At 42.2% G+C, this 24,687-nt stretch overlaps 4 protein-coding genes across 16 annotated transcripts in view; all 4 read left to right on the forward strand.

Moving 5' to 3' along the window:
- The window catches only part of pcnt (pericentrin), a 30,325-nt gene extending 29,689 nt beyond the window's left edge, over window positions 1-636 (forward strand). For all 11 annotated transcript variants that reach the window (XM_070546834.1, XM_070546835.1, XM_054742163.2 and 8 more), the window contains one exon: window positions 454-636. In XM_070546834.1, the coding sequence (XP_070402935.1) occupies window positions 454-473 (20 nt within the window). In that variant the 3' untranslated portion in view covers window positions 474-636. The remainder of the gene's footprint in view (window positions 1-453) is intronic.
- Window positions 637-2,841: 2,205 nt separating this feature from the next.
- senp2 (SUMO specific peptidase 2) lies at window positions 2,842-10,334 on the forward strand. Of its 2 annotated transcripts, none has more exons than XM_015969695.3 (17): window positions 2,842-3,201; window positions 5,403-5,464; window positions 5,560-5,660; window positions 6,324-6,390; window positions 6,475-6,550; window positions 6,632-6,794; window positions 6,908-7,014; window positions 7,090-7,172; window positions 7,259-7,307; window positions 7,381-7,441; window positions 7,523-7,678; window positions 7,757-7,888; window positions 8,044-8,262; window positions 8,335-8,414; window positions 8,498-8,582; window positions 8,664-8,759; window positions 9,485-10,334. In XM_015969695.3, exons 1-17 carry the CDS (start codon window positions 3,023-3,025, stop codon window positions 9,545-9,547), a joined length of 1,779 nt encoding a protein of 592 aa, XP_015825181.3. In that variant the 5' UTR covers window positions 2,842-3,022; the 3' UTR covers window positions 9,548-10,334. The 2 variants fall into 2 exon arrangements, with proteins under 2 accessions (XP_015825181.3, XP_054598149.2); XM_054742174.2 differs by having other exon boundaries at window positions 2,879-3,201; window positions 7,526-7,678.
- A 610-nt stretch (window positions 10,335-10,944) lies between these two features.
- On the forward strand, window positions 10,945-17,490 carry LOC107392108 (transformer-2 protein homolog alpha). 2 transcript variants are annotated; one of them, XM_015969696.3, is made up of 8 exons: window positions 10,945-11,121; window positions 12,236-12,348; window positions 12,437-12,596; window positions 12,735-12,923; window positions 13,002-13,117; window positions 13,191-13,352; window positions 16,875-16,939; window positions 17,021-17,490. In XM_015969696.3, exons 1-8 carry the CDS (start codon window positions 11,089-11,091, stop codon window positions 17,029-17,031), a joined length of 849 nt encoding a protein of 282 aa, XP_015825182.1. In that variant the 5' UTR covers window positions 10,945-11,088; the 3' UTR covers window positions 17,032-17,490. The 2 variants fall into 2 exon arrangements, with proteins under 2 accessions (XP_015825182.1, XP_070402945.1); XM_070546844.1 differs by lacking the exon at window positions 10,945-11,121 and adding an exon at window positions 11,744-11,884.
- Window positions 17,491-21,141: 3,651 nt separating this feature from the next.
- LOC107392111 (obg-like ATPase 1) lies at window positions 21,142-24,305 on the forward strand. The gene is made up of 11 exons (XM_015969701.3): window positions 21,142-21,255; window positions 21,494-21,591; window positions 21,679-21,822; window positions 21,895-22,022; window positions 22,093-22,268; window positions 22,348-22,428; window positions 22,501-22,598; window positions 22,686-22,826; window positions 23,003-23,099; window positions 23,181-23,303; window positions 23,379-24,305. The coding sequence occupies exons 2-11, from the start codon at window positions 21,494-21,496 to the stop codon at window positions 23,478-23,480; spliced, it is 1,188 nt and encodes a 395-aa protein (XP_015825187.1). The 5' UTR covers window positions 21,142-21,255; the 3' UTR covers window positions 23,481-24,305.
- The last annotated feature ends 382 nt before the right edge of the window (window positions 24,306-24,687 follow it).

Genomic DNA, 24,687 nt, shown 5'->3' on the forward strand with positions numbered 1-24,687 from the left:
TCATGTGACAGTGACTAGTCGATGACAGCCAGGCATAAAAAGTCACTATAGAGCTGTGAAGTCGACTAGTGACTAGTTCATACAACCCCTGCTACTGCTCCCCAGAGTGTTCTGCAGCATAATCAGCACACTCTCTTTGAACTTGATATCAAATATTCGCCTCCTCTTCGTCTCCGCACGGTTAAAGTTACCCTCGCGGTCTGTCACTGGCTAATCAAAAGTGAGACGGATGACACAACCGCCCCCCGTACTTGCTTGTTACCACATTCCACCCGGCCACAATAAAAAACCAGCCATTATTCACCTCCGCCGACTCCGGCCAAAATATGATACCCGGCAGTTAATTAAATACAGGCTAATATTAGAGATTTACGGTATGTGTGGTGTTGAAGCCCAAGAAAAATTACTAATGCTTTTAAAATTAACTAATTTTCTTTTTTCTGTTCTATTTAGGTTCGTCTGACCCAAAGTAGTCCGTCCACTAAAAGACGAAATGTTTCTTCGTTTTTCCTTCCTGCACAGACCAAGCCTTACCTTTATATCTTTTTTGTATAGTTTTAAGCAAGTGTCTAAATTATTTTAAAAATAAATCTAAATGTAGTTTTTCTATTGTAAATCCACATTTTGAGATGCTGCAAGAAGAAATATTTTCAAATTTGTAAATGGTGCTTCATCGCTGTTTTACATAATTTTCTGTTATGTAAAGGGATTTCTGTTGATTGTGTTTGATTTTAAACATGCACTGATTTTATACTGGAAGTTACCAACATGCATATCGAGTTGCACAAAGCTGGACCTTAAACGCTTTAGTAATGTGTGTCTCTGTTATAAAACTATTAAAGGAGTCCTTTACATAACTTGAAACCATTGTTTGTAATCTTGATTAAATGTTACATTCTTTTGGTGGAACATCTGACAAAAGACATTTCTCGGTTTACAGTAAATATGTTTAGGTTGTTATTGGGCTTATAATCTCTGAATTTCCATGCATTGCATTCTATGCAACTGACTGAAACTGATCCTTTTATCAAAGACAATACTAAGTCTTAAAAAAAATGAACAAAAATCTCAACAAAGCTTTTTTCCTCATTGTCATTATTGAGTTTTGTGTGTAGAATTTTGAGGAAACAAAATAATTTAATCTAACTATGATACCAGTTTAGTGGCCTAACGGTCGAGTGTCTGCCCTGAGATTGGGAGATCAGAGTTCAAATTCTGGTCAGGTCATATCAAAGACTTTATGAAAATGGGACCCAATGTGTCCCTGCTTGACCCTCCGCCTTAAGGGGCTGTTTCCACGTGTGGTCGTTTCTGCAGCTCACCACTCCTCACAAGGATGGGTCAAATGCAGAGGACAACCTTCACTGCACCACACCAGTGTGTGTGTGTGTGACAACTATGGGACTTTAATCTTGATACAAAATATGTAAAAGGTATGCACTGTTAGTATCTATAGGATTTTGATGCTATTCAGTTTGGGTTTTAAAGGTACACTTGGCAGTTTTGCTTGCTTTTAGCATCCCCTGGTGTCCATTTAGTATCCAATTAGTAGAGCCAAAAGCAAAACTGATCTTGCTGTGCTTTCGTCTTTTTGACACCAGCTTTTAACAGCTGAAATGTCTCCTCAGCCTTCGTTAGTTTCTGGTGAAGTGATTCATTACTAGATCAAACAAATCAGCTGTGTTCACGATCTAAAACGTGCAAGAAATGTACTGGAACCAGACTGCTGCTCTACTTTTTCTAAGTCCATCCGACCAGACCGGCACTCTGAAGTTGCAAATGTGGTATTCTGGCCACAGGGCGGTGGGGGGTCTGAGTGGCCTTCCATTAACCTTGTATTTATTTTAGCACATACTGGCTCAAGAAAAATATATGAAATATGTGCATGGCATGGGTTTAAAATGCAAAATTAAAAGTGTCGGTTTTAATAATGTGGATCACTTACTGATTTATTGTTATATTTTACTGTGAGAAGGTACACCACATTAAAATTGCTCTTTTTATAAAGTTTTTCAGAATTAGCTTGTTCATAAAAAAAGTTAACGTTGTATTTGCAATTTGCATGTTAAATGTGCCTTAAATACAGGTAAATAACTGCAGTGGAGAAAAAAATATTTTTATAAATTTGTATAGCTCTTTGCAGAACAATTTAATTAGCTAGTCAGATCTGAACCGAAAATTTCTTGTCTAGATGTTTTTTTTTTCAAAGAATTGGCTCACAAAATAAACTTTAAATTTGCTTTACCATAATAAACCGTTAATTCTATGAATATTTATCCAAGTTGTACATTTTCCTTTTTAACCTCTTGTACAATTAAAGATAAAATGTCTTCTGAAATAGAATTGGTAGTTATCACCTTAAAATTGATTAACAATTCATCTCTGAAATCTGAATCGTATAAATGTCGACGTCTGAAATGCAGCAATTCGGAGGTTACGGTGTAACTTCCGTTCTGTGAGTTCCTGGATGATTGCCAGTCACAGGGGTCACTCGGAACTTCTCGGGCGAGAAGATCCCGGGAGACCCGAACGTAGCTATCGGCGCGTAATTTATAGACTCGCGACCAGGTGCGCTACGTGTCACGTGCGTGACTTTGTTTACATTAGTACTCGACCTGCGCAGAGCGCGAGGAGATACATCCACTCTGTTTACTGCCACTGGCAGTCAGGAGGGAACGAAACAGAACCACTAGAAATAAATCGGGAGCCAATCCGATTGTTTCAACGCTGACAGATATCGGTTGGTGGGTTAGCTTGTTTTAGTAACCCGGAGTCGCCGTCTGTGATTGTATATGTTTAGTACTCTTATCCCACCCAACCGTGTCGCGCTGACGCACAAAACATTTCCACCTTCTCTGCAGCCATATGTAATGACGAACTTCCTCCAGCGTTGCTAACGCTGCGCTGTGCTAAAGTAACCGGAGGAGATTGTGTCGTAGATAGTTTGGTCAATATTAGAAGTAAACAAACCGTCCTGGCCCGCGTGGAAGACCTCGGTACAATTTGGACGTATTTGTCTGGGATGTATGGATGGATAGTTGACGGAATCTCGTCGCTGTTTGAACCCGTTTCGGGGCAAAACTCCACCGAGTGGTCCGGGGAAAGGAACGATAGCGAGAAAGAACCCACGCTACCTGACGTGACAACCGCATCACGGCTGCAGGAAAGCGGCAGCAGACCGGTTAAACGGAATTATCAAAGGTAAGAGACCTTTTGCTACCTTAGTGCTCCTTGAATTTGCTCACTTCTGCTGCGACGCAATCATTTGTTTACGCAAAGCTAACGTTAGCAATCAAACTGTCATTCTAGCTAACCCAATGTAAACACGTTATTGTTCTGATGTTTCCTTTCTTGTTGGTACATGTTTTAGATATAAATGAACACTTTCTGAGCATTAATCTTACACGAAAGTCAAATATACCAAGACTTCTAACATTTATTTTACCGTGGCGTTTCTGACAACTAAATTAGCATAATTTAGCAGGTACAGTACAAAAAGGAGCAGTAACCCAAAAGTTGTATCGTTCTTTGTTCACAGTCAGTGAAGAGTTTAAGTCAAAATTGCAATCATTTATTTCAGTTTTTGGGATTCTGTTTACTTATTTGGTCTCTAAAAACGAGATTGGTATAACAGATATTTTTAACAGTCATCAAAATGTTCAGGTGCTGATTGTGAGGGGTCATCAGAAGTGAAAAGACGCCACAAATTCCATGGTGGAGTTGGGGCTGAGGTCCATCTTCATCTCCGCTGTCTAGAGCATTGAGCTCTAGGTTGTTTTGGCTCCACCAGATGGTCCACCTCCCACCTGACCAGCCTGGACCATCCCTTGATGGGGGTCAGCTGCTTGAAGAAGGCTAATAATTCCCATCATCAAAAAGCAACATAAATACGATTTTCATGTAGGGATTTTGATTTCCAAATATTATTTTTGACTCTGAAAATGAATTGAGATACATGTTCAGTTTTGGTTCTCATGGGGGAGGGAAAGCAGAAAAATTGTTTTTCATCTTTTGTTTTCCTAAATTCAAATGGTAATCAGAATAAGAATCAGACAGGTTTGTGCGAGAAATCACAACATTAGGAAATTGCTGCTGTACTTGTTGCTTAAAGAAAGGTAAAAGTAAGAGATGAGCTAACATAGGAAGTAAGAATATAATCGTGATTAAACACAAACATAAATGTAGGGATGCACCGATAGGAATTTTTGGGGCCAATACCGATATTAATATTACTGTTATGGCCGATAAATGAAATTTGCCGTGACTGATTTATGCTTCTGAAATCAGCAAATTTTGTATAGACTGAAATAGGGCTGCCACGATTAATCGACGCGTCATGACGACGTCAACAAAACAAATAACTCAACGCGTCGTTTATTGTATGAGCATTTTTAAAATCTCGCCTGCTGCAGCACATTTGTCGTTTGCTTCCTGCCTCTCTGCTCAACGCAGATGCGCTCTAGTCCCCATCTGTGTAAGCTGCTGCTTACGCAAGTCAGCGCACATGCGCAATAATGCCATTGCAGCTCAGCATTCGAATCAGAATCATTGGAGAAATGAAACATCATGGTGAGGCAGCAACAGAGCTCAAAGGTTTTGGAGCACTTCATGAAAACAACTGAGAAGCAAGTAGAGTGAAAACTCTGTAAGGTGAAACTCGTTTCACAGGAGCACATAGGCGATGCACGAGCATCTTAAAAGGAAGCACGTGACCACAGTGATCCTTGGCTTCTTAAAAACTGGGACTATGGTGGAGATCATGAAGCAGTCAGGCTCACGGGATGCCTCTAGTGAGGAGTTGTAAATGCCCGTAAACACTGGGGCCAGCTCTTCTGCTGGAAATGGCCTGAGTTCTTCTTATTTTTTAACCCTTTGATGCATAATGGTCACTACAGTGGACAGGTACTCAAAATTGTTATTTATTTTTGCTAATAATCACAGCTGTTGAAGACTTTATTGCATGTGAGCCCCTCCATTTGGACGTCAGTAAGGCAATCCAACATATTTCATGTTCAGAATGCACGCTGTCCACTGAGGTGGACATGTAATAAAGTATTTGTAAATTAACAAAATGTCCCAAAAAATATGTGTTGAAATTTGTTTCATTCACACCTAAAGATGAATGAAAAAAATTGTTTAAAAATCATAGTTGAAGATCTCATAATTCATGCATCAGAGGGTTAAAGTTCAAAACAAAAATCCGTTGGCCGGTAAGTACATGGTTAGACTCTATAGAAGTCCTTGTTTCCACACTTTAACGTTATTTATCACTCTATTTATCAGAAATGGAATTTAATTTGGACTGTGAGCTACATTTGTAGGGGTGAAAATGTATTTTCTTTGTTTCTAGGTTTGTGCGATGACAAGAAAACGAACCCAGACTTTCATTTTCTCTGTTTCAGTGTGTTTGTTGCTGATAATGTTTGTCAGAGTGACCCGGTAGAGGTCAAAAGACCTAGACGAGGTATGATATTTAATTCCAGTGACTTTGGGTGTGTTTAAAAGATGTCCTAGCTTGGATATCAGCCGCTCTTGATCTTTAATGTCCTTTTCTTTTAGATGTAGTAATCAGCTTTGTGAAGAAGACAGTCACTGGATTAGCAGGACTACTCAGGCTGCGGAAGAAGCGTGACAATGCGATGGAGCACAAGGAGACGCAGGTGGGTGCTTCATCCAGACAGATTTGTTTGGATGATGTATAATAGATGTTGGTGAAGGCTCAGTCATCCAGGTGTGGTTATCCATAAATGGAACTAGTCTCTGTTTGGGGACATGACCAGATTTAAAATGTAAAGTATTCTTGTGTTTAGAAAAAGGCCCAGGTTTCACAGACACTCCACCCACTTTGTTCTGAGTGAGTTCCTGTGAATGTTTCTGTAAGCCTCCTGCTCCAAACCCAAGATTTAGAACTACAGAAGCTCCTGGTTGAAGGTGAAACTTCTTCAAGATAAGAAGAACATTCCAGCTACCTTCATTTAAAACTCAAGATTATCATGTCCTGGATGACTGAGAATCTGTGGATTGTTCCAAAGAGAGCAGCTCACACAGACTTTACTGAGCCGGCATTTGGAAACATTGTAAGAGGTCAAGCCAAGATTTGAGACTCGTTTTTAAGTCTGTTATCAACCCTGGCAGAGTCCGCTTGATGGTTACATGTGCTTAAAGTTGACCATCTGACCCTGTTCTATTCTAAAGTAGACAATCTTTCATCATTTATATTTCCACTCTTCTTGATGACATCACACAACGGACCCCAGCTTTAAGATTTTTAGGTTACGTTGTGAAATGTTGGATTTGTCTTTAATGATGTCTCTTCTGATCAGCCGGTCGCTCTGATTGGTATAGATGAGCTTCACACTTCATGGATCAGCTGTGCTGACTGGAGAATGGGTGAGTGAGAACGACATCACCACAGAGAAAAGTAAAAACTATTATGATTGTTTTAAATCTACTTTCTGTACCCCCACCCCCCAGATAATTCAGTGGTAAACAACAAGGGTGGGAAGAATCCCTTCCAGAGCTCTCAGCCCCCGTTGCTAAGGAAACACAGGCAAGTCCTTCTTTATTTTAGTACAGTAGTTACTGTGCATGCCTAACCCTAAGCAGCACCCTGTCTGATGCTCCTACCCAGTGGGACAGTGCTGCCTGCAGGACTCTCAGACAGGGAGAAGAGGGGCTCCCTCCAGCTGCTGCCCTCCAGGCCTGCTGTTAGAGGAGGAGGTGCTCATCCTGAACTCGCATGCAGTGGCTTTGGACACAACCGCTGCTACAAGCCCAGTCTTACTGTGGAGGAGGTCAGTTTGGGCTCTAATTCTCTCCCTTTCTGAACACTTTATTGTTTGATTAGCTAGAATCCCTCAGATATCAGCAGCTCACTTGGTCATTTCTCTTTGGTTTCTGCTCACAGGCCATTAAGCAGAACAACAAGGAGCACTACAGACGCCTGCTGGAGATGGTGACGGAGAAGTACAGCAAAAACCAGCCGCTACCGTTCCACCAAACCAAACCCAAAGAGTGAGGTTCAAACATCCGGTCACCAGCTCAACATTCCTCTGGAGCTCGTTGGTCATCTTCTTCTTTTTCTTCCAGGGAGTCGCTGGCCCACGCTTCTCACAGAACGTCTGCTTCAGAGAAAACCTTTGAAAGCGTTTCCAGGAGGGCGGGATGCACAAGTAGGAGTCTTTATGTTCAAAATGGCTGAAAACCTCTTCTATCATAGATTTGTTTGTTTTTAAATCAGCTAATGTCTCCTTCACAGCTGCACCAACTATGTTTCCATACAGGAACTCTTCTGCAACAAAGGACAGGTTGGTTCAGGACGGATCATTTTTATATTTATGTCACAAAGCATCTGAGTTACTTCTGCTAAACATGTTGCAGATGGGGTGGCTTGACTCTCCGTGGAACCTTTGATGATCCACAATCCGTCAGATGTTCAAAGGTTGTTGCATCTTTATTTCATTCTCATCTAATATGGCAAAACATTTAGTCACAAAACAAGTCATGCTGACTTGTGTTGCAGCAGAAACAGACAGCAGAGGTGGACCTTTCTACAGAAGTAGCAACTCGTCTTAATCTAGTGGACAGAGACGTGTCTGCTGCTGTCTTCCCTGAAGGACAGCCAACATACGTGTCTCACACTAGACATGGAGGAGAGGACGTGCCGAGGCTGACTAAAGTGAGGTCAAACGATCGGTTTTATAGTAGAATTACTGAAGGAAGCAATGACACTGTGTGGGTTTTTGTGTGTCTGCAGGAAATGGCAGCAGAGATCAGCGAAGCTCTGGCTCAGAGCGACCCCAGCCTTGTTTTAAGTGCAGCCTTCAAGCTTCGCATCACACAGCGAGACCTGGCCACGCTGCAGGAAGGTGGATGGCTCAACGACGAGGTGGGATCTCATCCAAATGTGGCTTCACACACTTTTTATTTAGCTTTTAATAGATTCAACCGGATGTAGCTGGGTTAGGGTTAGGAATGTGGTACTACTGTCATGTTACCTCATAGATGAGCACAACTTGGATTAAATTGTGTTTTTGCACCAAGGTTATAAACTTCTACCTGTCCCTCATCATGGAGCGGAGCTCTGGGAAAGCAGCACAGTTAAAGGTCTACTCCTTCAGCACCTTCTTCTTCCCAAAGCTGCGAGGAGGAGGACAGCCTGGAGGACACACGGCAGTGAAGCGTTGGACCAAGGCTGTTGACATCTTTGTCTTTGACCTCATTCTGGTTCCGCTGCATCTTGGCGTCCACTGGGCGATGGCTGTGAGTCCCTCTCATGACTTTATTATTATTAGTATTTTCTCTGGTCTCATGGGTCTTCTGTCTTGTTTCCAGATAATAGACTTTAAGTCAAAGACAGTGAAATCCTTTGATTCGATGGGTCAGAGACATGACGACATCTGTAGACTCTTACTGTGAGCCTGCATTGTTTTTATTTTCTTTTAGTGTTTGTTTCTTTTTTCTCAAACGTCTGTGTTTAATCTTGTTCATTTCTCAGACTCTACCTGAAAGAGGAGCACAGAGTGAAGAAGGGCAAAGAGCTCGACAGCACCAAATGGACTGTTGGGAGTTTGAAAGCTGGCGTAAGTAAAGTGAATGAAGAACTCAACCTATAAGAGTTTATATTTACCTGTAAGGTTAATACTTATATTTGATTCCAATAGGAGATTCCACAGCAGAGGAATGGCAACGACTGTGGTGTGTTCGCCTGTAAATATGCAGATTATATAGCAAAAGCAAGGCCTCTCACGTTCAAACAGGTAATACCTAACTGTTGTTCAACGTAGCGCTAGTGGGTTTAGCACTTTAAGCTACTGCTTTCAAACTGGTTTCAGTCGTTCTTGAAGCAGAAACTTGAGCAGCTTCACATTGGACAGCCCTCTGCTGCCCTCTGCTGGCCAGAAACGGCACTAAACTACTTTGGTGGTTCTGGTAGGCGCAAGCAGGCGGTCTCTACCTGCTTTACTGTGCCAGTTGCTCGTATAAAGGCTAGAAGTAAAGTTTTTCAGTTTGCCTTTTATCAGTAAAACACACAACAAGAAGATGAATTTTGCTCTTTTATTGGCATCATTGCAGAGCCTGGAAGTAAAAGGAAGAGACTAAGTTTTTGGAGGCGGAGTTGAGCTAAAACCAGAGTGGCCTACACTCATTGGTTTCAGTTTGAAACCGTCTAAAAAGTAGCAAAAAGCAAACTTTTTTCTTTGTTTCTGAAGTACTACTACACCTTATCTGATGACGTCATTATCTGCAAAGTAGGTGCAAGCAACAGCAAGGTTGTTTACAAGAGTTGTTATTCCACTTTAATCCAGTAGGGGAAGGAATGAGAAACATTAAATGTTACTTTACGAAGTGCTAGTGCACTACACCTTATTTCCATTTTCTCAGTGGAGAAACGGGTTTTAGGGGAAGTCTGCACAAGAATTTTTAATATTTTATCATTCTGCTTTTAAATAGGAGAATAACATGTATCTGGTTGTATTTTCAGTGCCACATGCCTCTCTTCAGGAAGGTAATGATGTGGGAAATTCTCAATCAGAAGCTGCTATAGAGGATGGCGATGCTTGACGACGGGCTGATCTCACTTAATGGGCCAAAGACAAGAACTGGACTGAAATCTAACCCAGATTTGGATAATTAAACACTAGTCTTAACTTAAGTCTCATCTCTTATAGGGGCAATAATTTATATTCTCTGAGTTCTAATTGGAGATGTTGCTTCATAAGAAGTTGTTTCTCAACCTTTGGCACAAGTGAATGGCTTCTTTGATCTACGATAAGTGCCTTTAGCTTCCTCCCTCACTGAGCCCAGTTTAAATGATTCTTTGGGTTCTGACATGTTTCTGGCTTTTTGATAACTTTGAATTTATTACCCAAAATTCAGTGAATTTGTTTGTTGTGGCTTAGAGAAACCCTATGGCAATTTGGCTTTTTCTGAGTTAAAGAGAATATAAGCACTTACCTTTTTAAATGAATAAATCTTTTTGTGAGATATGAACATTGACATGTTTAAATACCTCCTTCTGCCATTTTTGCAGATAAAGTGCATGATTGAGTGTTTGCTCAAAAAACAGTAATTATACTATAACTTATGACTTGACTGAATAGATGAGTGATTTGGGGATGAATGCTTGTGTATTTTATTTACAATGAGTGGAGATTATCCTGTTGGTTTATCGTACCAGGAAGTGCTGGAAAATCTGTAAATGTTTTCTAGTTTGCTTACTTCAGAAGTCCAGTAGGGCTGGTACTAAGACTACTGTACAGATGTGCATGTTTGTGTTTGATGTAAAAAAAATGTGATATTTCTCACCTGTGATAAAGATTTCTTTCTCTTTGTACCTGGAGTTTTTATTAAGCCTTATCACGAGTATGAGAGCAGTGCTAACTGATAGCCCCTGGGTCTTGTCCGCAAGATTTAATGTATTCTATATTTACATGCACCAATTCACAAGAAATTCATTTGATTTAACATTGCCTGCAGCATCAAGGACTGTAAAAGAGCAGTGAATATTGCCATCAGAAATTATGTGCAGTGTGCTGCTTGCAAGTTATTTAATATTTCTGAACGCCATACTTAAGAGGCTTTCCTATGGTTAATTTATTTATAAAAAAGTAAATTTAAGTTTATTTAAGAGTCAAAGCATATTTGTGTCACGTTTGAACAAATTCCTCTCAATTTTATTTAGTTTTTCTTTAGAAAATCTGACCGGTGATGTGCCAGGAAATGCACCAGTTAGAAAATTTGATGTCTGATAAATTCGACTACATTGTGACAAATTGACTAAAGTTTCTTACTGTTACTTTTCTTTCACCATTTGAATAAATTCTTTTGCACTATTGTTTCAACATGAGCTTCATCCTTGGCATTTTTTTCGAGGTTTTCCCAATGTGTTTTTTTTTGTGTGTGTGCCTTTTTTTCGACGCAACACCAAAACCGGAAATCGATGTCTTGGCGCAGTAGCTTGCAGGTTCCGTTTTTAGGTGTTGCAGATTGATATTAACGTCGTGTAGTCTTAGCAGACTTGTGACTTTTCCTTGACGTTCGTTTATTTTCTAACTTTTGAAAAAGAGTAAATTCTGTGATTCTAAAATGAGTGACAACGAGAAAGATTTCAGGGAACAGGTGAGTTCTTGAAAGAAAAAATTCGACAGTAAGCTAAAGCTAGCCAAGACTAGCTAACGGCGGGTTGCAGCAGTTGAAATTCTGATGAATGGGTATGCGTGTAAAATAAAGGTTTCAAATGTTGTAATATGTGTAATTTTACTCTTTAAAAGACTGAATGGTAACGAAGTTTGTTATAATTATTGAGAGAAGTGAAATCGAAGATGCTAATGTAGCAGTGCTAAGCTAAGCCATGCGGCCTCAAAGCCGTAGATGTCGGAAAATGTACCCGCCTGCTAGAATTACTTTCGCTTTATTTCGTAAAACACCGCCGTAAAAACAATGCACGTAAAGTTAAATGTATGACTATTCTGAACTATGATTTATGTTGTGCCTGTGAATAATAGTGCATTGAAGATGAAACCAGCTAACTTGCTGCCGTTTTTTTTTTTTTTTTTTAGCCAACACAGAAACCAACTTGCCTTATCACCCTTGTTTGTTTTTTGTCAAGGTTAAGGTTGGAAGAAAGAAAAAGCCCCCAAGACGTGTCAGATGTGACGTTTTTAATATTTGAAGCTGATGGTGTTGATGCATGCTAATATAATCTTGGGATGCTGAAAAGAAGCGATCAAGATCTGGCCCCACTTCTAGTGTTGTAATGGGAGATGGTAAAAGGGGGAAGAGGAGGAAAAAAGAAGTCAGAATTTCAAACGGAAGAAAGAAGAAATGAAGGGTTGTTATGAAGTTAAAGAAGTTATGAAGTTAAGATCAGAAGTATACCTGGGTATGAGTGTCTTCCTCAAAACCTGTTATGTTTATTTCACCCTGTTTCTTTCTCCTTAGCATGCTTGATTTTTTGTTTTCCCTCCCTCTGTTTTAGATACATGATTAATCATTCCATTTTTAAACTATGCATTTTCAATAGCTAATTATGCATATTAAATATGTTTCTGTGTGTCATTTAATACAAGATTTTTTTAAATTTATCAGTTTCAAATCTGCTAAAAAGCAACAATCTGAACCTCTTCTGAAGGGGGGCACTCACGGGGTGAGGGCTGTCACCTCCTACCCCCTTAGTTTCTTGTGACTCACTTGTTTGCTGAATGTTTCTGAGTTGAGTATCTAATCTGCCCAGGACTCGCGGGCAGGCTCGTCCCCTCGGGGCTCTGCAAAGTCCACCAGTCGCTCCAAAGATGGGTCTCGCCATTCCAGGTCCCGGTCACGTTCTCGATCCAAATCCAAGTCTAGGTAAAATGTGGTTTTAGTTTCTAGTGTTGTTTTTGAAACTGTATGTTCCTAGTGTTATTTCTAAATGGTTGCTAAATTTTTCTCTTAGATCTCGTTCCCATCGAAGTTCACGCAAGCGCTACTCCCGGTCACGTTCCCACTCCCGGCACCGCCGGTCCAGGAGCCGATCTCGTAGCTCGGGGTACCGCCGGCGTAGGAGCCATAGCCGTTCCCCCATGTCAAATCGACGCAGACACATTGGAAACAGGGTAAAGTGTTAATTGTGTGTAGTTTGGGTTTATTCTCATGTGAATAAGAATTTTGCAGAAGATTTGACTTTTAATGGATGTATTTTGTTTCCGCTCTTTTTTCTTAGTGCACATTTTGACCCTTGTTTGCTTTTGCAGGCCAACCCAGACCCCAGCGCCTGTGTCGGTGTGTTTGGTCTGAGCCTCTACACCACCGAGAGGGACTTGAGGGAGGTGTTTTCGAAATATGGCCCGCTGGCTGATGTCAACATAGTGTATGATCAGCAGTCGCGTCGCTCAAGAGGTTTCGCTTTTGTCTATTTTCAAAATAGCCAGGACTCTAAAGAGGTCAGTCAGTCCCTGAGAGCAAAATTTAACCTAGAATCCAGTTTGAGGTGTTGGCGATAACGAGCTTTTATTTTTAAGGCTAAGGAGCAAGCTAACGGCATGGAGCTTGATGGACGCAGGATCAGAGTGGACTTTTCAATTACCAAAAGAGCCCACACCCCCACTCCTGGAATCTACATGGGACGTCCCACATAGTCAGTGTTTCACATTCACACAGAGTTTTTACACCTACCAGCTGGCGTGACATTTTATTCTGTGTTCTAACAGTGGCGGGGGTGGAGGAAGTGGTGGCGGCAGCAGCGGAGGAAGTGGTGGAGGTTCATCACGGCGCGTCTCAAGGGATTACGACAGGGGCTACGACCGAGGATATGACAGGGGTTACGACCGCGACTATGATCGTTACGATGACCGAGAGTATCGATCATACAGGTGGGATTGTTTTTATTAATGAAGTTTTAATTAGGGCTGAACGATTTTGATAAATAATCTAATAGCAATTTTTTTTCTCCTAAATATTGCAATTACGATTTAAATAGCATTATTTTCTCAAGGCGCTTTTCTTGTGTATTTTTCTACTAATTCAAGCAAAAATCTGTGTATATTATAAATAATATCTGGTTCACTATAAATTAATCATTCTTGTAGGCCAGATTTATGTTAATGTTAAATACAAACCAAGCATGACTGAATATAAAGGACTTTATTCTATTAGTTTTTGTAAAATCACAGTTTTAAATTTACAAAAAACTTTGACTTGCAGTCTTGTGTGCATTCACAATAACAAAGTACCTATGTATTTGGCTAAACAGGTGCAAATAAGTAGTAAAACACAATTACTAAAGTGCAGATGACATGCAAACTCCCCCTGAGGCTTTACCACTTCAATATTTAACTTCCCATGTTTGTTGACACACGATATGTAAACAATGGTGCTGCATTTTTTTAACACTGTCAAAACTTGAGTGGTCAGTCCATAAATAAATAAATGAAGGAAAAGTACAGAATGTGTACTTTACCTTCATTAGTAATTTTTTATAGGTGTACTACACCTATAAAAAATTACTGATTTCCAGTTATTAACTCAACTTACTGTAAAGTGCAGGAGAATTTAGGAGAAAAAAAAAGTGCTTAAAGAGCTGGAGAATTTTTTCCCTGTTTTGGCAAATCAAAGTTTCAATTGCTCACATGTTTCACCAGTTCTTAACTTCTTATTAAACCTAAAGAAGCAACAGGTTTCTTGATAATACATGCACTCAGTAACAGCAGCACACAACAAACTAGAGTTCAAATTAGGCATGGCAATGTAAGCCAGAAAAAAATCTTTCCATAACCTGACACAGATTTTTTTTGCTAGGAAAACTAGCATGTCAACTTTTGCTGGTTTTAAAGAAGAGCGTGTGCACGTCACATTATTCCCCTCAGCTCTAAAAAGATGCTCTGAGGGAGCACTTATGGCAGGGATGCAGAGGTACTTGTGGACCATATCGCAGAGTCGTGGAAAGTCGATCTTGTGCACTTTCCACTATTTCAGCGGGTCATCCTCTCCATCAATGGCAGGAGTCATGAGGTAGACATTTAACTCAGCCTCAACAACATCTTCAAATTGCGGGGTAGTAGCACGAGGGCCCACAGTGGTCTTGAAGAAGCTGCTGAGAGACTTTTTCATCTTTTTGTCAGAGTGCTGTGCACTTTCAGGCCTGGGAGTTGTTTCTGTGCGAGACCTCTTCTCCTACCAGATAAAAAATGCAATTAGTGAAGAAGTCAGATGATGCATTGTTTTAGTGATATCACAGAAAAATTATTACTGACCTGGGTTTGTGCACTCCTTGCTAATTCCATCATGTCAATCTTGATTTGGGTCCTAATGGTAGGAATGTTGTCTGCAGTAATATACTGGGTTTTGAACCTGTGGTCCAGGAAGGATGCAACATCCAAAAACTCCTGGGTGCAGGGGTCCTTGTACTTGTCATTTAGGTATTCCAGGATCTTTGTTTTGATTGACCTGGTCAAGTCAGTGTCCTCTTGATCTTCTGCCAAGACTGATGTTGCCAGAAGGTGAAGAACTGGTTTGAGATAGGAGACGCTTACATACTTCTCTCCAGAGAGAGCATCAGTAAAGTCCTGTAGTGGGTGCAGTGCTTTGTGGACAGACTCCAACACGTCAATATCCTGCCAGGTTGGGATGAGGGAGCATGCATAACGGTCACCAGCAATACCTGAGATATGGCTTTGACCTGCTCTAGCACCCTGGCAATCATCTTTTCCTTGGACCCCCATGAGGCTGTGTTCAGGAAGTTCGAGCTCCTGGGCTTCAGTCATTGCTGCCTTCTTCTTCCAACTGTGAGAGAAGTGCCCCACCACCTTCTTGCACAGCCCTACAGCTCTTGATACTGTCATCTTTGAGTGCAGTTTCTGTAACACAAAATAATACAACATAAATTTTAATGTTTTTTTAATTCTAAAAAACACTCCTGAGAAATAAACGTTTAAATCTCTTTAAAAGTAAAATAAGCTGAGAATACTCATTGACTATTACTAAAAAGTGGATTTAAACCACAACTTCAAAAATAAAGTCATTTGATAAGATTCAAGTATACGAAGTTAAATTCCCTTTAAAATATTGTATTCGTTAATTTGAATATCAGAATGATAGGATAGAAAGTCATCAATTTAGGATAAAAAACACATTCTCCTGTTATTCATTCTCTTTCACATACACACACACACACATTCTCTTATTCATTCTCTTTCACATACACACACACATCTGTTTCTGTGCACACATCCACATACAAATCATAAATGATAACAAAATACTAATTTACGTACCAATAGCAAGATGTAATCGGTGCCCAAAGCATTGGAGTCTTGTCCATTCTTTTAGCTGGGCTGCCATCACCATGTTCGATGCGTCGTCCGTCGTTATGCAAACAAGGTTTTCTTCGAGTAGGTCCCAGCTGGCAATCCCCTCTTTTAGGCCGGCTGCAACGCTTTCTCCCATGTGGTCATCCGGGAAGTATGATGCCTGAAGGCAACGAGCTCTGAGATTTAAGTCTTCGTCGATGTAATGCGCTGTCAGACTCTGGTATGGCTCCGCTGTGCGGCTGGACCACAGGTCAGTTGTAGTTGCAAAAAACTCCACTGTTTTCAGCTCTGCTGCAACTTTCTGTCGGCATTTTTTATATGGCTCAGGTATGGCTATCTGGCTAAAATGTGTGCGTGATGGCATCATGTATCGCTTATCGATTGTGCTAATCAAAGACGTGAACCTAGGCTTGGTCACTATGTTGACGGGCATCATATCTTTAGCTATAAACTCCGTTATAGCACGAGTTATGACTGCGTGCCACTTCGAATTGAGTTCTTAGGGAGTGATGCTTTCAAATACTTCAGTCAGCGATCCCTGTCTGCCTGAAGATGCAGTTGAAGCACTGGTAGCTGGCATTTTAGCCATGCAGCTCTCATATATGGTCGTGTGGTGGTTTTTCAGGTGTTGGAAAAGGTTTGTAGTTGCCTTGTGAGGTAGCAACGGTAGTAAGGCAGGTTCTGCACAATACGTGACGTTGCACAGCATCTTTTTTAAATCCAAAATAATTCCACACAATTGACATACTATTCCTCTTTGGTATTCAACTGTGCACCACTACATTCTGTCGATCCTGACACCATTATTGGGGTTCTACTTTCTCTGCCTGGTTTGAGCCGCTCACAAGTCACGTGACTTAGTTTCTTCTTCCTTTGTTGGTGTTTAATGGTGGTTGACAATCAAGCCTTGGGTGCATTACCGCTGCCTACTGGTAAGAAGGTAAAATCGCAGCCTTTGCGGTTTGAAAATCTCATTTTTTCATATCGCAATTTATTGCATTTGCAATTAATCGTTCAGTCCTAGTTTTAATTCTTTGTTTTTGAAGAAAGAACCAATGATGCAAGTGTTGGATCTTGAATTTACAGACGCAGATCTCCGTCCCCGTACTACAGCAGAGGTTACCGCTCTCGGTCTCGCTCCTACTCACCACGTACGTTTCCATCGTGTCAAATACGTAAGTTATAATAACTTCTTCTAAGCCCATTCTAATTCTTATTTTTTTATGTTACAGGTCACTACTGAGTAACAAAGATGGAGTCCACATCAGTGTTACTTTTCAGAAGCTTGATTCTTTGTTTTGACCTGCTCACATGTGAACAGGACTTCTTGATATATCCATGTTTTTAAAGTGACATGTTTAAAATAAAAAAAGTTAGTGTGCAAGTTTGATGGAAGACTTGGGAACAGAGCTGATGTGTGCTTAATGCTCATCACTTAAATGAAACTGTCGGTGAAAATTAGACGGGAAGTAGCATAAAAAAATCATTTATCACTGTCTAAAGTTTAATCTAAACTAGTTTCCCAACATGTGTAGTTTTGATCTTTGTGTGTATGTGACCTCCAACTGTCATGGGCGTTGTTTAATTTTTGGAATATTTTAAAGTTTTTTTTTTAGTTTAGGTTTTTTTTTTTTTTTTTTTTTGCCTGGTAGGTACTACCTTTTTGTTGGTTGTAAATAAGGAATAAACGTTCTTGGGGTCATTTGCTGTCATTTATTTCCAGTCTCTTCAGTTCACAGGTGCAGATAGTGCATTCAGGTCTAAACAGTTAATTCTGTTTGAGAGGCCGACAAATATGGATTTTATTTTTAAGGCCAATGCCAATTTTTAAAGAATTTTGTTCTCGATATCTAAAACCGATTATTAAGGTCTATATATGTTTTTCGCAGCACATTGATGGTGAAAGACAACTGAACACTCAGTGCAGTATAAAATACGTCAATCTCTATACTGAACTTCGTCGTCGTCTTCCTCAGCTTATCCGGGTCGCGGGGGCAGCATCCCAACTAGGGAGCTCCAGACCATCCTCTCCCCAGCCACCTCCACCAGTTCCTCCGACAGGACCCCAAGGTGTTACCGGACCAGATTGGAGATGTAACCTCTCCAACGTGTCCTGGGTCGACCCGGGGGCCTCCTGGCCAGCAGGACATGCCCGAAAAATCTCCTCAGGGAGGCGTCCAGGAGGGATCCTGACCAGATGCCCAAACCACCTCAACTGACTCCTTTCAATCCAGTTGAGCAGTGGTTGAGTCCCTCCCAAATGTCCGAGCTCATCTCTAAGGCTGAGCCCGGCCACCCTACAGAGGAAACTCATTTCGGCCGCTTGTATTCGCGATCTCGTTCTTTCGGTCATTACCCAAAGCTCATGACCATAGGTGAGGATTGGGACGTAGATCGACCGGTAAATCGAGAGCCTGGCTTTCTGCTCAGCTCCCTCTTCACCACGACAGATCGGCTCAGCATCACTGCAGACGCCAAACCAATCCGCCTGTTGATCTCCCGATCCCTCCTACCCTCAGTCATGAACAAGACCCCAAGATACTTAAACTCCTCTACTTGAGGTAGGACCTCTCTCCCGACCCGGAGCTGGCAAGCCACCCTTTCCCAGTCGAGAACCATGGTCTCAGATTTGGAGGTGCTGATTCTCATCCCGGCCGCGAACCTACCCAGCAAGAGCTGAAGGTCAGAGCTGGATGAAGCTAGGAGGACCACATCATCCGCAAAAAGCAGAGACGAGATTCTCCTGCCACCAAACTCGACACACTCCACACCACGGCTGCTCCTAGAAATTCTGTCCAAAAAGGTTATGAACAGAACCGGTGACAAAGGGCAGCCCTGGCGAAGTCCAACCCTCACCGGGAACAGGTCCGACTTACTACCAGCTATGCGGACCAAACTCATGCTTCTCTGGTAAAGGGACTGAATGTCCCTTAACAAAAAGCCACCCACCCCATACTCCTGGAGCGTCCCCCACAGGGTGCCCCCAGGGACACGGTCATAAACCTTCTCCAAATCCACAAAACACATGTGGATTGGTTGGGCAAACTCCCATGCCCCTTCCATCACCCTTGCAAGGGTATAGAGCTGGTCCACAGTTCCACGGCCAGGACGAAAACCACATTGCTCCTCCTCAATCTGAGATTCAACTATAGATTGGACCCTCCTCTCCAGTACCTTGGAGTAGACCTTTCCAGGGAGGCTGAGGAGTGTGATCCCCCTATAGTTGGAACACACCCTCCGGTCACCCTTCTTAAAGATGGGGACCACCACCCCAGTCTGCCACTCCACAGGAACTGCCCCCGATGACCATGCAATGTTGCGGAGACATGTCAGCCACGACAGCCCTACCACATCCATAGCCTTGAGATACCCAGGACGAATCTCATCCACCCCCAGGGCTCCGACGCTGTGTAGTTATTTGACTATCTCAGCAATTTCTGCCCCAGAGATTGGACAGTCCATCCCCAGGTCTCCCGGCTCTGGCTCCTCGGAATGCGCATAGGTGGGAATGAGGAGCTCCTCAAAGTATTCCTTCCGCAGCCCGACTATAGCCCCAGTTGACGTCAGCAGCTCCCCATCCCCACTGTAAACAGTGTGAGCGAGTTGCTGCCTCCCTCTCCTGAGACGCCGGACAGTTTGCCAGAACCTCTTTGGCGCCAATCGATAGTCTTTCTCCGTGGCATCACCAAACTCCTCCCACACCCGAGATTTTGCCTCGGCAACTGCCACTGCTGCACCCCGCTCGCCTATCTGGTACCCTTCTGCTGCCTCCGGAGACCCACAGACCAGCCACGCCCTGTAGGCCTCCTTCAGCCTGACGGCTCCCCGAACCTCTGGTGTCCATCAGCGGGTACGGGGGTTGTCACCACGACTGGCACCGGCCACCTTGTGACCACAGGTAGCAACAGCCGCCTCAACAATTGCAGAGTGGAACAAGGCCCACTCGGAGTGGATGTCCCCCATTGCTCTCGGGACGCGGTCAAAGCTCTGCCAGAGGTGGGAGTTGAAGACCGTCTTGACAGGTTCTTCTGCCAAGCGTTCCCAGCAGACCCTCACTATGTGTTTGGGTCTGCCAGGTCTGCACGGCATCTTCCCCTGCCATCTGATCCAACTCACCACCAGGTGGTGATCAGTTGACAGCTCCGCTCCTCTCTTCACTTGGGTGTCCAAAACATACGGCCGCAAGTCAGATGATACGACTACAAAGTCTATCATCGACCTGCGACCTAGGCTGCCCTGGTACCAAGTGTACCGATAGGCATCTTTATGTTCGAACATGGTGTTCGTTATGGCCAAACTGCGGCTTGCACAGAAGTCCAATAACGAAACACCACTCGAGTATTGAACTTCAAATATAAAACAAACTCAAAACAAAAAATGGTGTGTTGGGGCCCTTTTTTTCAGTCTAGTAGTGGCAGCAGTTGGCCACACAGGTGCCTGTTTATTTTTGGAATGGCTTTTAAACTAATTTCGGCCAATATAGAAAAAAATTGAATATATCGGCCGACTTCTGTCTGGTTTCATTTATTACTGTGGATGTGGATGTACCAGTTGGCTGTTTTATATATTGAGCTTTATTCTGATAGAAGAAAGGATTTTTTGATAAAAAAATCACAAAAATTAAGAGAATAAAGGGAGAAAGAAATATGAAGAAAACAGGAATCTGAAAATGCAGAGACAACAGCGTGAAAAGAAGCTTGCGAAGAAGATGCTTTTTCAGCTGCTTTTTAAAGGAGACCACCAAGTCCACTGATCTCAGGGGGAAAGTCTGGGGTCATGTTCAGAAGGGAGGTTCCAGGGCAGAATTACTGTCCCTGTCTGCCCCTGCAAGGCCTCCATAGCAGGCACCACTGGTTACCACTACCAGGCAAAGACTAAAGTGTCTTGCCCAAAAACAACAGTAGAATTCCAATACAGGGAGCTGGGATCAATATGGCTACCCTCTGATTACTGGACGACTCGCTTTACCTCCTGCGCGGCTGCTGCTCTGGAAGTTCCAGAGATCAGATACAAAAATTAAAGTAAACTCTGGGATGAACATCCTTTATTCTTGCGTGGCGTCGACAGTGTGAACACCTTTATAAAGCAGCTAAAGGCCCTTTGATTTAAAATGCCTTGTTTGAATCCTGTGTAGTTTTTCATTTGTTTTATGATCTTTTTCGTTTAAATTATCTTAATTTGTTTTTGTTGATGTTTTCTTTGTGAGGCACTTTGTGATTTTCTTTCTGTAAAAGGTGTGTGTGTGTTTTCAAATTTCACAGAAAAGTATTTGTTTACGCCTGAGAGCCATTTATATATAAAAAAAAAGTGTGGTTGATGCGTCTGTCACGTGACGTGCCCAACTGACCAATGAGAGACAGTTTAGGTCCAAACACTTCCGGTTTGCTTTCCAACCTGCCTTTCCACCGGAGTGGCTGCTGAGAGCAGAGGCGCTGACACCACGTAGCCTGAAGATAAGCCTTTCAAGGTAGAAAGTGTGTTTTTTGTTACGTCCTCAACTTCCGGTGCAGCTTTAATCAGAGGAAGTTGTGAACAGGACTGTTGACTAAGGAATGTTTTGTGTCGGATAATATGGGTGTTTCCAGTTAGCCACCAGCTAATGCTAACATGCTGTATGTTTGAATGAGCACATGAGTGAGGCTGCTTCAGGCTCTAGCAGCAAGTTTAAACGCGTGATTATGTCACCGCCATGTTCTGACTCACAGATGCCTCCAAAGAAGACAGACGCTCCGAAGCCTCCTGCTTTAATAGGACGATTCGGAACAGCTCTGAAAATCGGCATTGTGGGACTGCCTAACGTTGGGTACTGACGTCACACATGCAGCGCTGATGAGTAAACGTCATTCAGCTGAACATCTGGGTCTGACTGCTGCTGTGTTGCCTGTTGCAGGAAATCCACCTTCTTCAACGTGCTGACCAAAAGCCAAGCTTCAGCTGAAAACTTCCCTTTCTGCACCATCGAGCCAAACGAGAGCAGGGTGCCCGTGCCCGATGAGCGCTTCGACTTCCTGTGCCAGTACCACAAGCCAGCCAGGTGTGTATTTGCCTGTGTGTGTGTCACTCAGCACCCATCAACCCATTGATCCAACTGTTTGTTTATTCTCAGTAAGGTTCCTGCTTTCCTAAACGTTGTGGACATTGCTGGTCTGGTGAAGGGAGCTCACTCAGGACAAGGACTGGGAAACGCCTTCCTCTCAAACATCAATGCCTGCGACGCCATCTTCCACATGACTCGTGAGTTGCGTCTGAACAGTCGAGATAATTTTAGTTCAGTTTCTGTAAATTGTTCTTTGTGTTTTTTGAGGTGCGTTTGATGATGAGGACATCATCCACGTGGAGGGCAATGTTGACCCGGTGAGGGACATCGAGATCATCCACGAGGAGCTGCGGCTAAAGGACGTGGAGATGATCGATCCCATCATCGACAAACTGGAGAAAACTGCTGTCAGAGGAGGAGACAAAAAACTTAAGCCTGAATATGTAAGGACACGTTGCCATGGCAACACGTTGGGTGTTCTGATTTTGATTGGAGAGGCTGATGTGCTGCTTGTTCCTTCAGGATATCATGATGAAGGTGAAAAACTGGGTGGTGGAGGAGAAGAAGCACGTCCGATTTTACCACGACTGGAACGACAAAGAGGTAGCGACGCGTGTTTGTGTGTGATCGGTGAGGCTTTGAGCGTTTCTAACAGCAAATGAACGCTCTCTGCAGATCGAGGTGCTGAACAGACACCTGTTCCTGACGTCCAAGCCCATGATCTACCTGGTGAATCTCTCAGAGAAGGATTACATCAGGAAAAAGAACAAATGGTGTGTTTGCTTCGTCTACTCGTTCTCTTCTAGTTTCTGAAACGATCACGGAAAACAAATTTCCAACAGTTTTTTATTTTTTTTCAGGTTGGCAAAAATCAAAGAGTGGGTAGACGCTCACGATCCCGGTGCTGTGGTCATTCCGCTGAGCGGCGCTCTGGAGCTGAAGCTGGTGGACATGGAGGAGGAGGATCGAAATAAATACTGCGAGGAGCAGAAAACGCAGAGGTTGGTCGCTTTAATGGGTTTAAAAGCAAAGATTTTCTAATTAATCAAGAGAACAAAGGCAGTTAATCATCATATTTATGAACCCAAACTACCCAAAAGACAAATGTTTTATAATAGTTACTACAGTTTGGCATTTTTACCACAGTATGTATGTTTTTCTTTTTTGTCTGATTTAGTGTTCTGACCAAAATAATAAAAACCGGCTATGCAGCCCTACAGCTGGAATACTTCTTCACAGCTGGACCAGATGAGGTGCGAGCGTGGACCATCAGGGTGAGTGATCATCACTCGTTTTACATAAACGTGGCGTTAAGGTTGTTTTAGATGTTATTTAAGGTCTTGTTGCACCAACAGAAAGGTTCCAAAGCTCCTCAGGCTGCAGGAAAGATCCACACCGACTTCGAGAAAGGCTTCATCATGGCTGAGGTGATGAAGTACAATGACTTTAAGGAGGAGGGCAGTGAAAGTGCCGTCAAGGTGAGCTTATGCACAGCTACGCTTCTGCTGGAGGTCGTTTGGATTCTGAGGAACATTTGTTCTGCTTCTTCTCAGGCAGCTGGAAAGTACAGGCAACAGGGCAGGAACTACATCGTGGAGGATGGTGACATTATCTTTTTCAAATTCAACACGCCCAATGCACCCAAAAAGAAATAACGGGGCCAGGTGGTCGTCGCCAGGGAGGATCGGAGTTTTACTGGGGCCCAAAAGAGCTGCACTGTCTGCTGGTTTTCATGTTTTCTTTTGAACTTGGAGAATAAACTCCACAGCTCTTCAGATTTTAGTTGCATCACTTTTAATGAAAGGATCACTGTGCTCAATTATTTGTTAAAGGGGACTAAAGGATGCAGCTCAAGTGAATAATATTGGAAAAACGCAACAAAATGCATTTTTATTGGCAATAATGCTGCTGCTGTTTGTTTTAAAATTGAAAAAAAAAATCTAAGCTGTTTTCATTGGTTTTGAGGACTAAAAGTGGTAAAATGAAGGCGAGAAAGCGTTCTTTTGCTGGTTTTCTCCCACTTTTCTCTGATTGGATTCCCGGCTTGGTTACAGAAACAAGACTGCTCTGAATAAAAGGATTCATTGACACGTTACAAATCAAAGGAATACGAAAGCCGTCACTCAGTGCAGGACCAGGCTGTGAGCTTGGACCACCCAGGCGGTGCTGACTGCCATATCAAACACCTGGACTGAATTCATATTAGCTGCTTTTATCCACTTCCTCTGGAAAGGTTAACAAAAAAAGGAGCCCTCACATGCGTAATGAGGCAACGCTTTATTGTGGATCATTTGGACTGTTGAGCAACAAGAAGAGCAGTATCGGCTTGTCCCAGCATCCACGATGTAAACATCTTTATCCACTCATCTCGGCAGACTTTTCGGCTCGGTGTGCACCAACATCTAAATGTTTTAATGGAGGGAACAACATTAGCAAGTGTTACCCTTAAAGATGCACGTGTCAATAAAAGGAGAACAGTTTGTTTTTGCTTTGTCTTTTTCTCTTGGAAAGATCGCTATTAAATAAGTAGAGAATATGTTTATTATTTCTGAATTATATTAGTTACATTTAATCTCTTGGATCGATAAAGTAGTTTTACACTCAATTTAAATTCACAAAACAATGTATTAAATTTGACCAAAAAAAGGAAATTTTAATTAAACTTACGAAAAAAGCAAGATTTTATTTTAAATATTTATTACAAAACATACTCATACTTCTTTTTGAAAACTAATTTGTTTTGTTAACTCCACCACACACACACAAATAAAAATTTAAATAAAAAAAACCTTACTCCAAGACTTTCCTTAAGTTGGCAGCCCTGTTTACAGTGAACAGTATTTAAACTTTAAAAACTGACTC

The sequence above is a fragment of the Nothobranchius furzeri genome, chromosome 18 (assembly GCF_043380555.1).
Source record: "Nothobranchius furzeri strain GRZ-AD chromosome 18, NfurGRZ-RIMD1, whole genome shotgun sequence".
NCBI lineage: Eukaryota > Metazoa > Chordata > Actinopteri > Cyprinodontiformes > Nothobranchiidae > Nothobranchius > Nothobranchius furzeri.

Excerpts from the sequence above, each read along its gene's own strand:
- senp2 (XM_015969695.3), top strand. The coding sequence starts at position 3,023 with ATGTATGGATGGATAGTTGACGGAATCTCGTCGCTGTTTGAACCCGTT. Across the intron at positions 5,465-5,559 it reads GGTCAAAAGACCTAGACGAG|ATGTAGTAATCAGCTTTGTG; the intron begins GTATGATATTTA and ends CTTTTCTTTTAG. Across the intron at positions 6,551-6,631 it reads CCGTTGCTAAGGAAACACAG|TGGGACAGTGCTGCCTGCAG; the intron begins GCAAGTCCTTCT and ends GCTCCTACCCAG.
- LOC107392108 (XM_015969696.3), top strand. The coding sequence starts at position 11,089 with ATGAGTGACAACGAGAAAGATTTCAGGGAACAG. Across the intron at positions 12,349-12,436 it reads CGATCCAAATCCAAGTCTAG|ATCTCGTTCCCATCGAAGTT; the intron begins GTAAAATGTGGT and ends TTTTTCTCTTAG. Across the intron at positions 12,597-12,734 it reads GCAGACACATTGGAAACAGG|GCCAACCCAGACCCCAGCGC; the intron begins GTAAAGTGTTAA and ends TTGCTTTTGCAG.
- LOC107392111 (XM_015969701.3), top strand. The coding sequence starts at position 21,494 with ATGCCTCCAAAGAAGACAGACGCTCCGAAGCCTCCTGCTTTAATAGGA. Across the intron at positions 21,823-21,894 it reads CAGTACCACAAGCCAGCCAG|TAAGGTTCCTGCTTTCCTAA; the intron begins GTGTGTATTTGC and ends GTTTATTCTCAG. Across the intron at positions 22,269-22,347 it reads AAAAACTTAAGCCTGAATAT|GATATCATGATGAAGGTGAA; the intron begins GTAAGGACACGT and ends TTGTTCCTTCAG.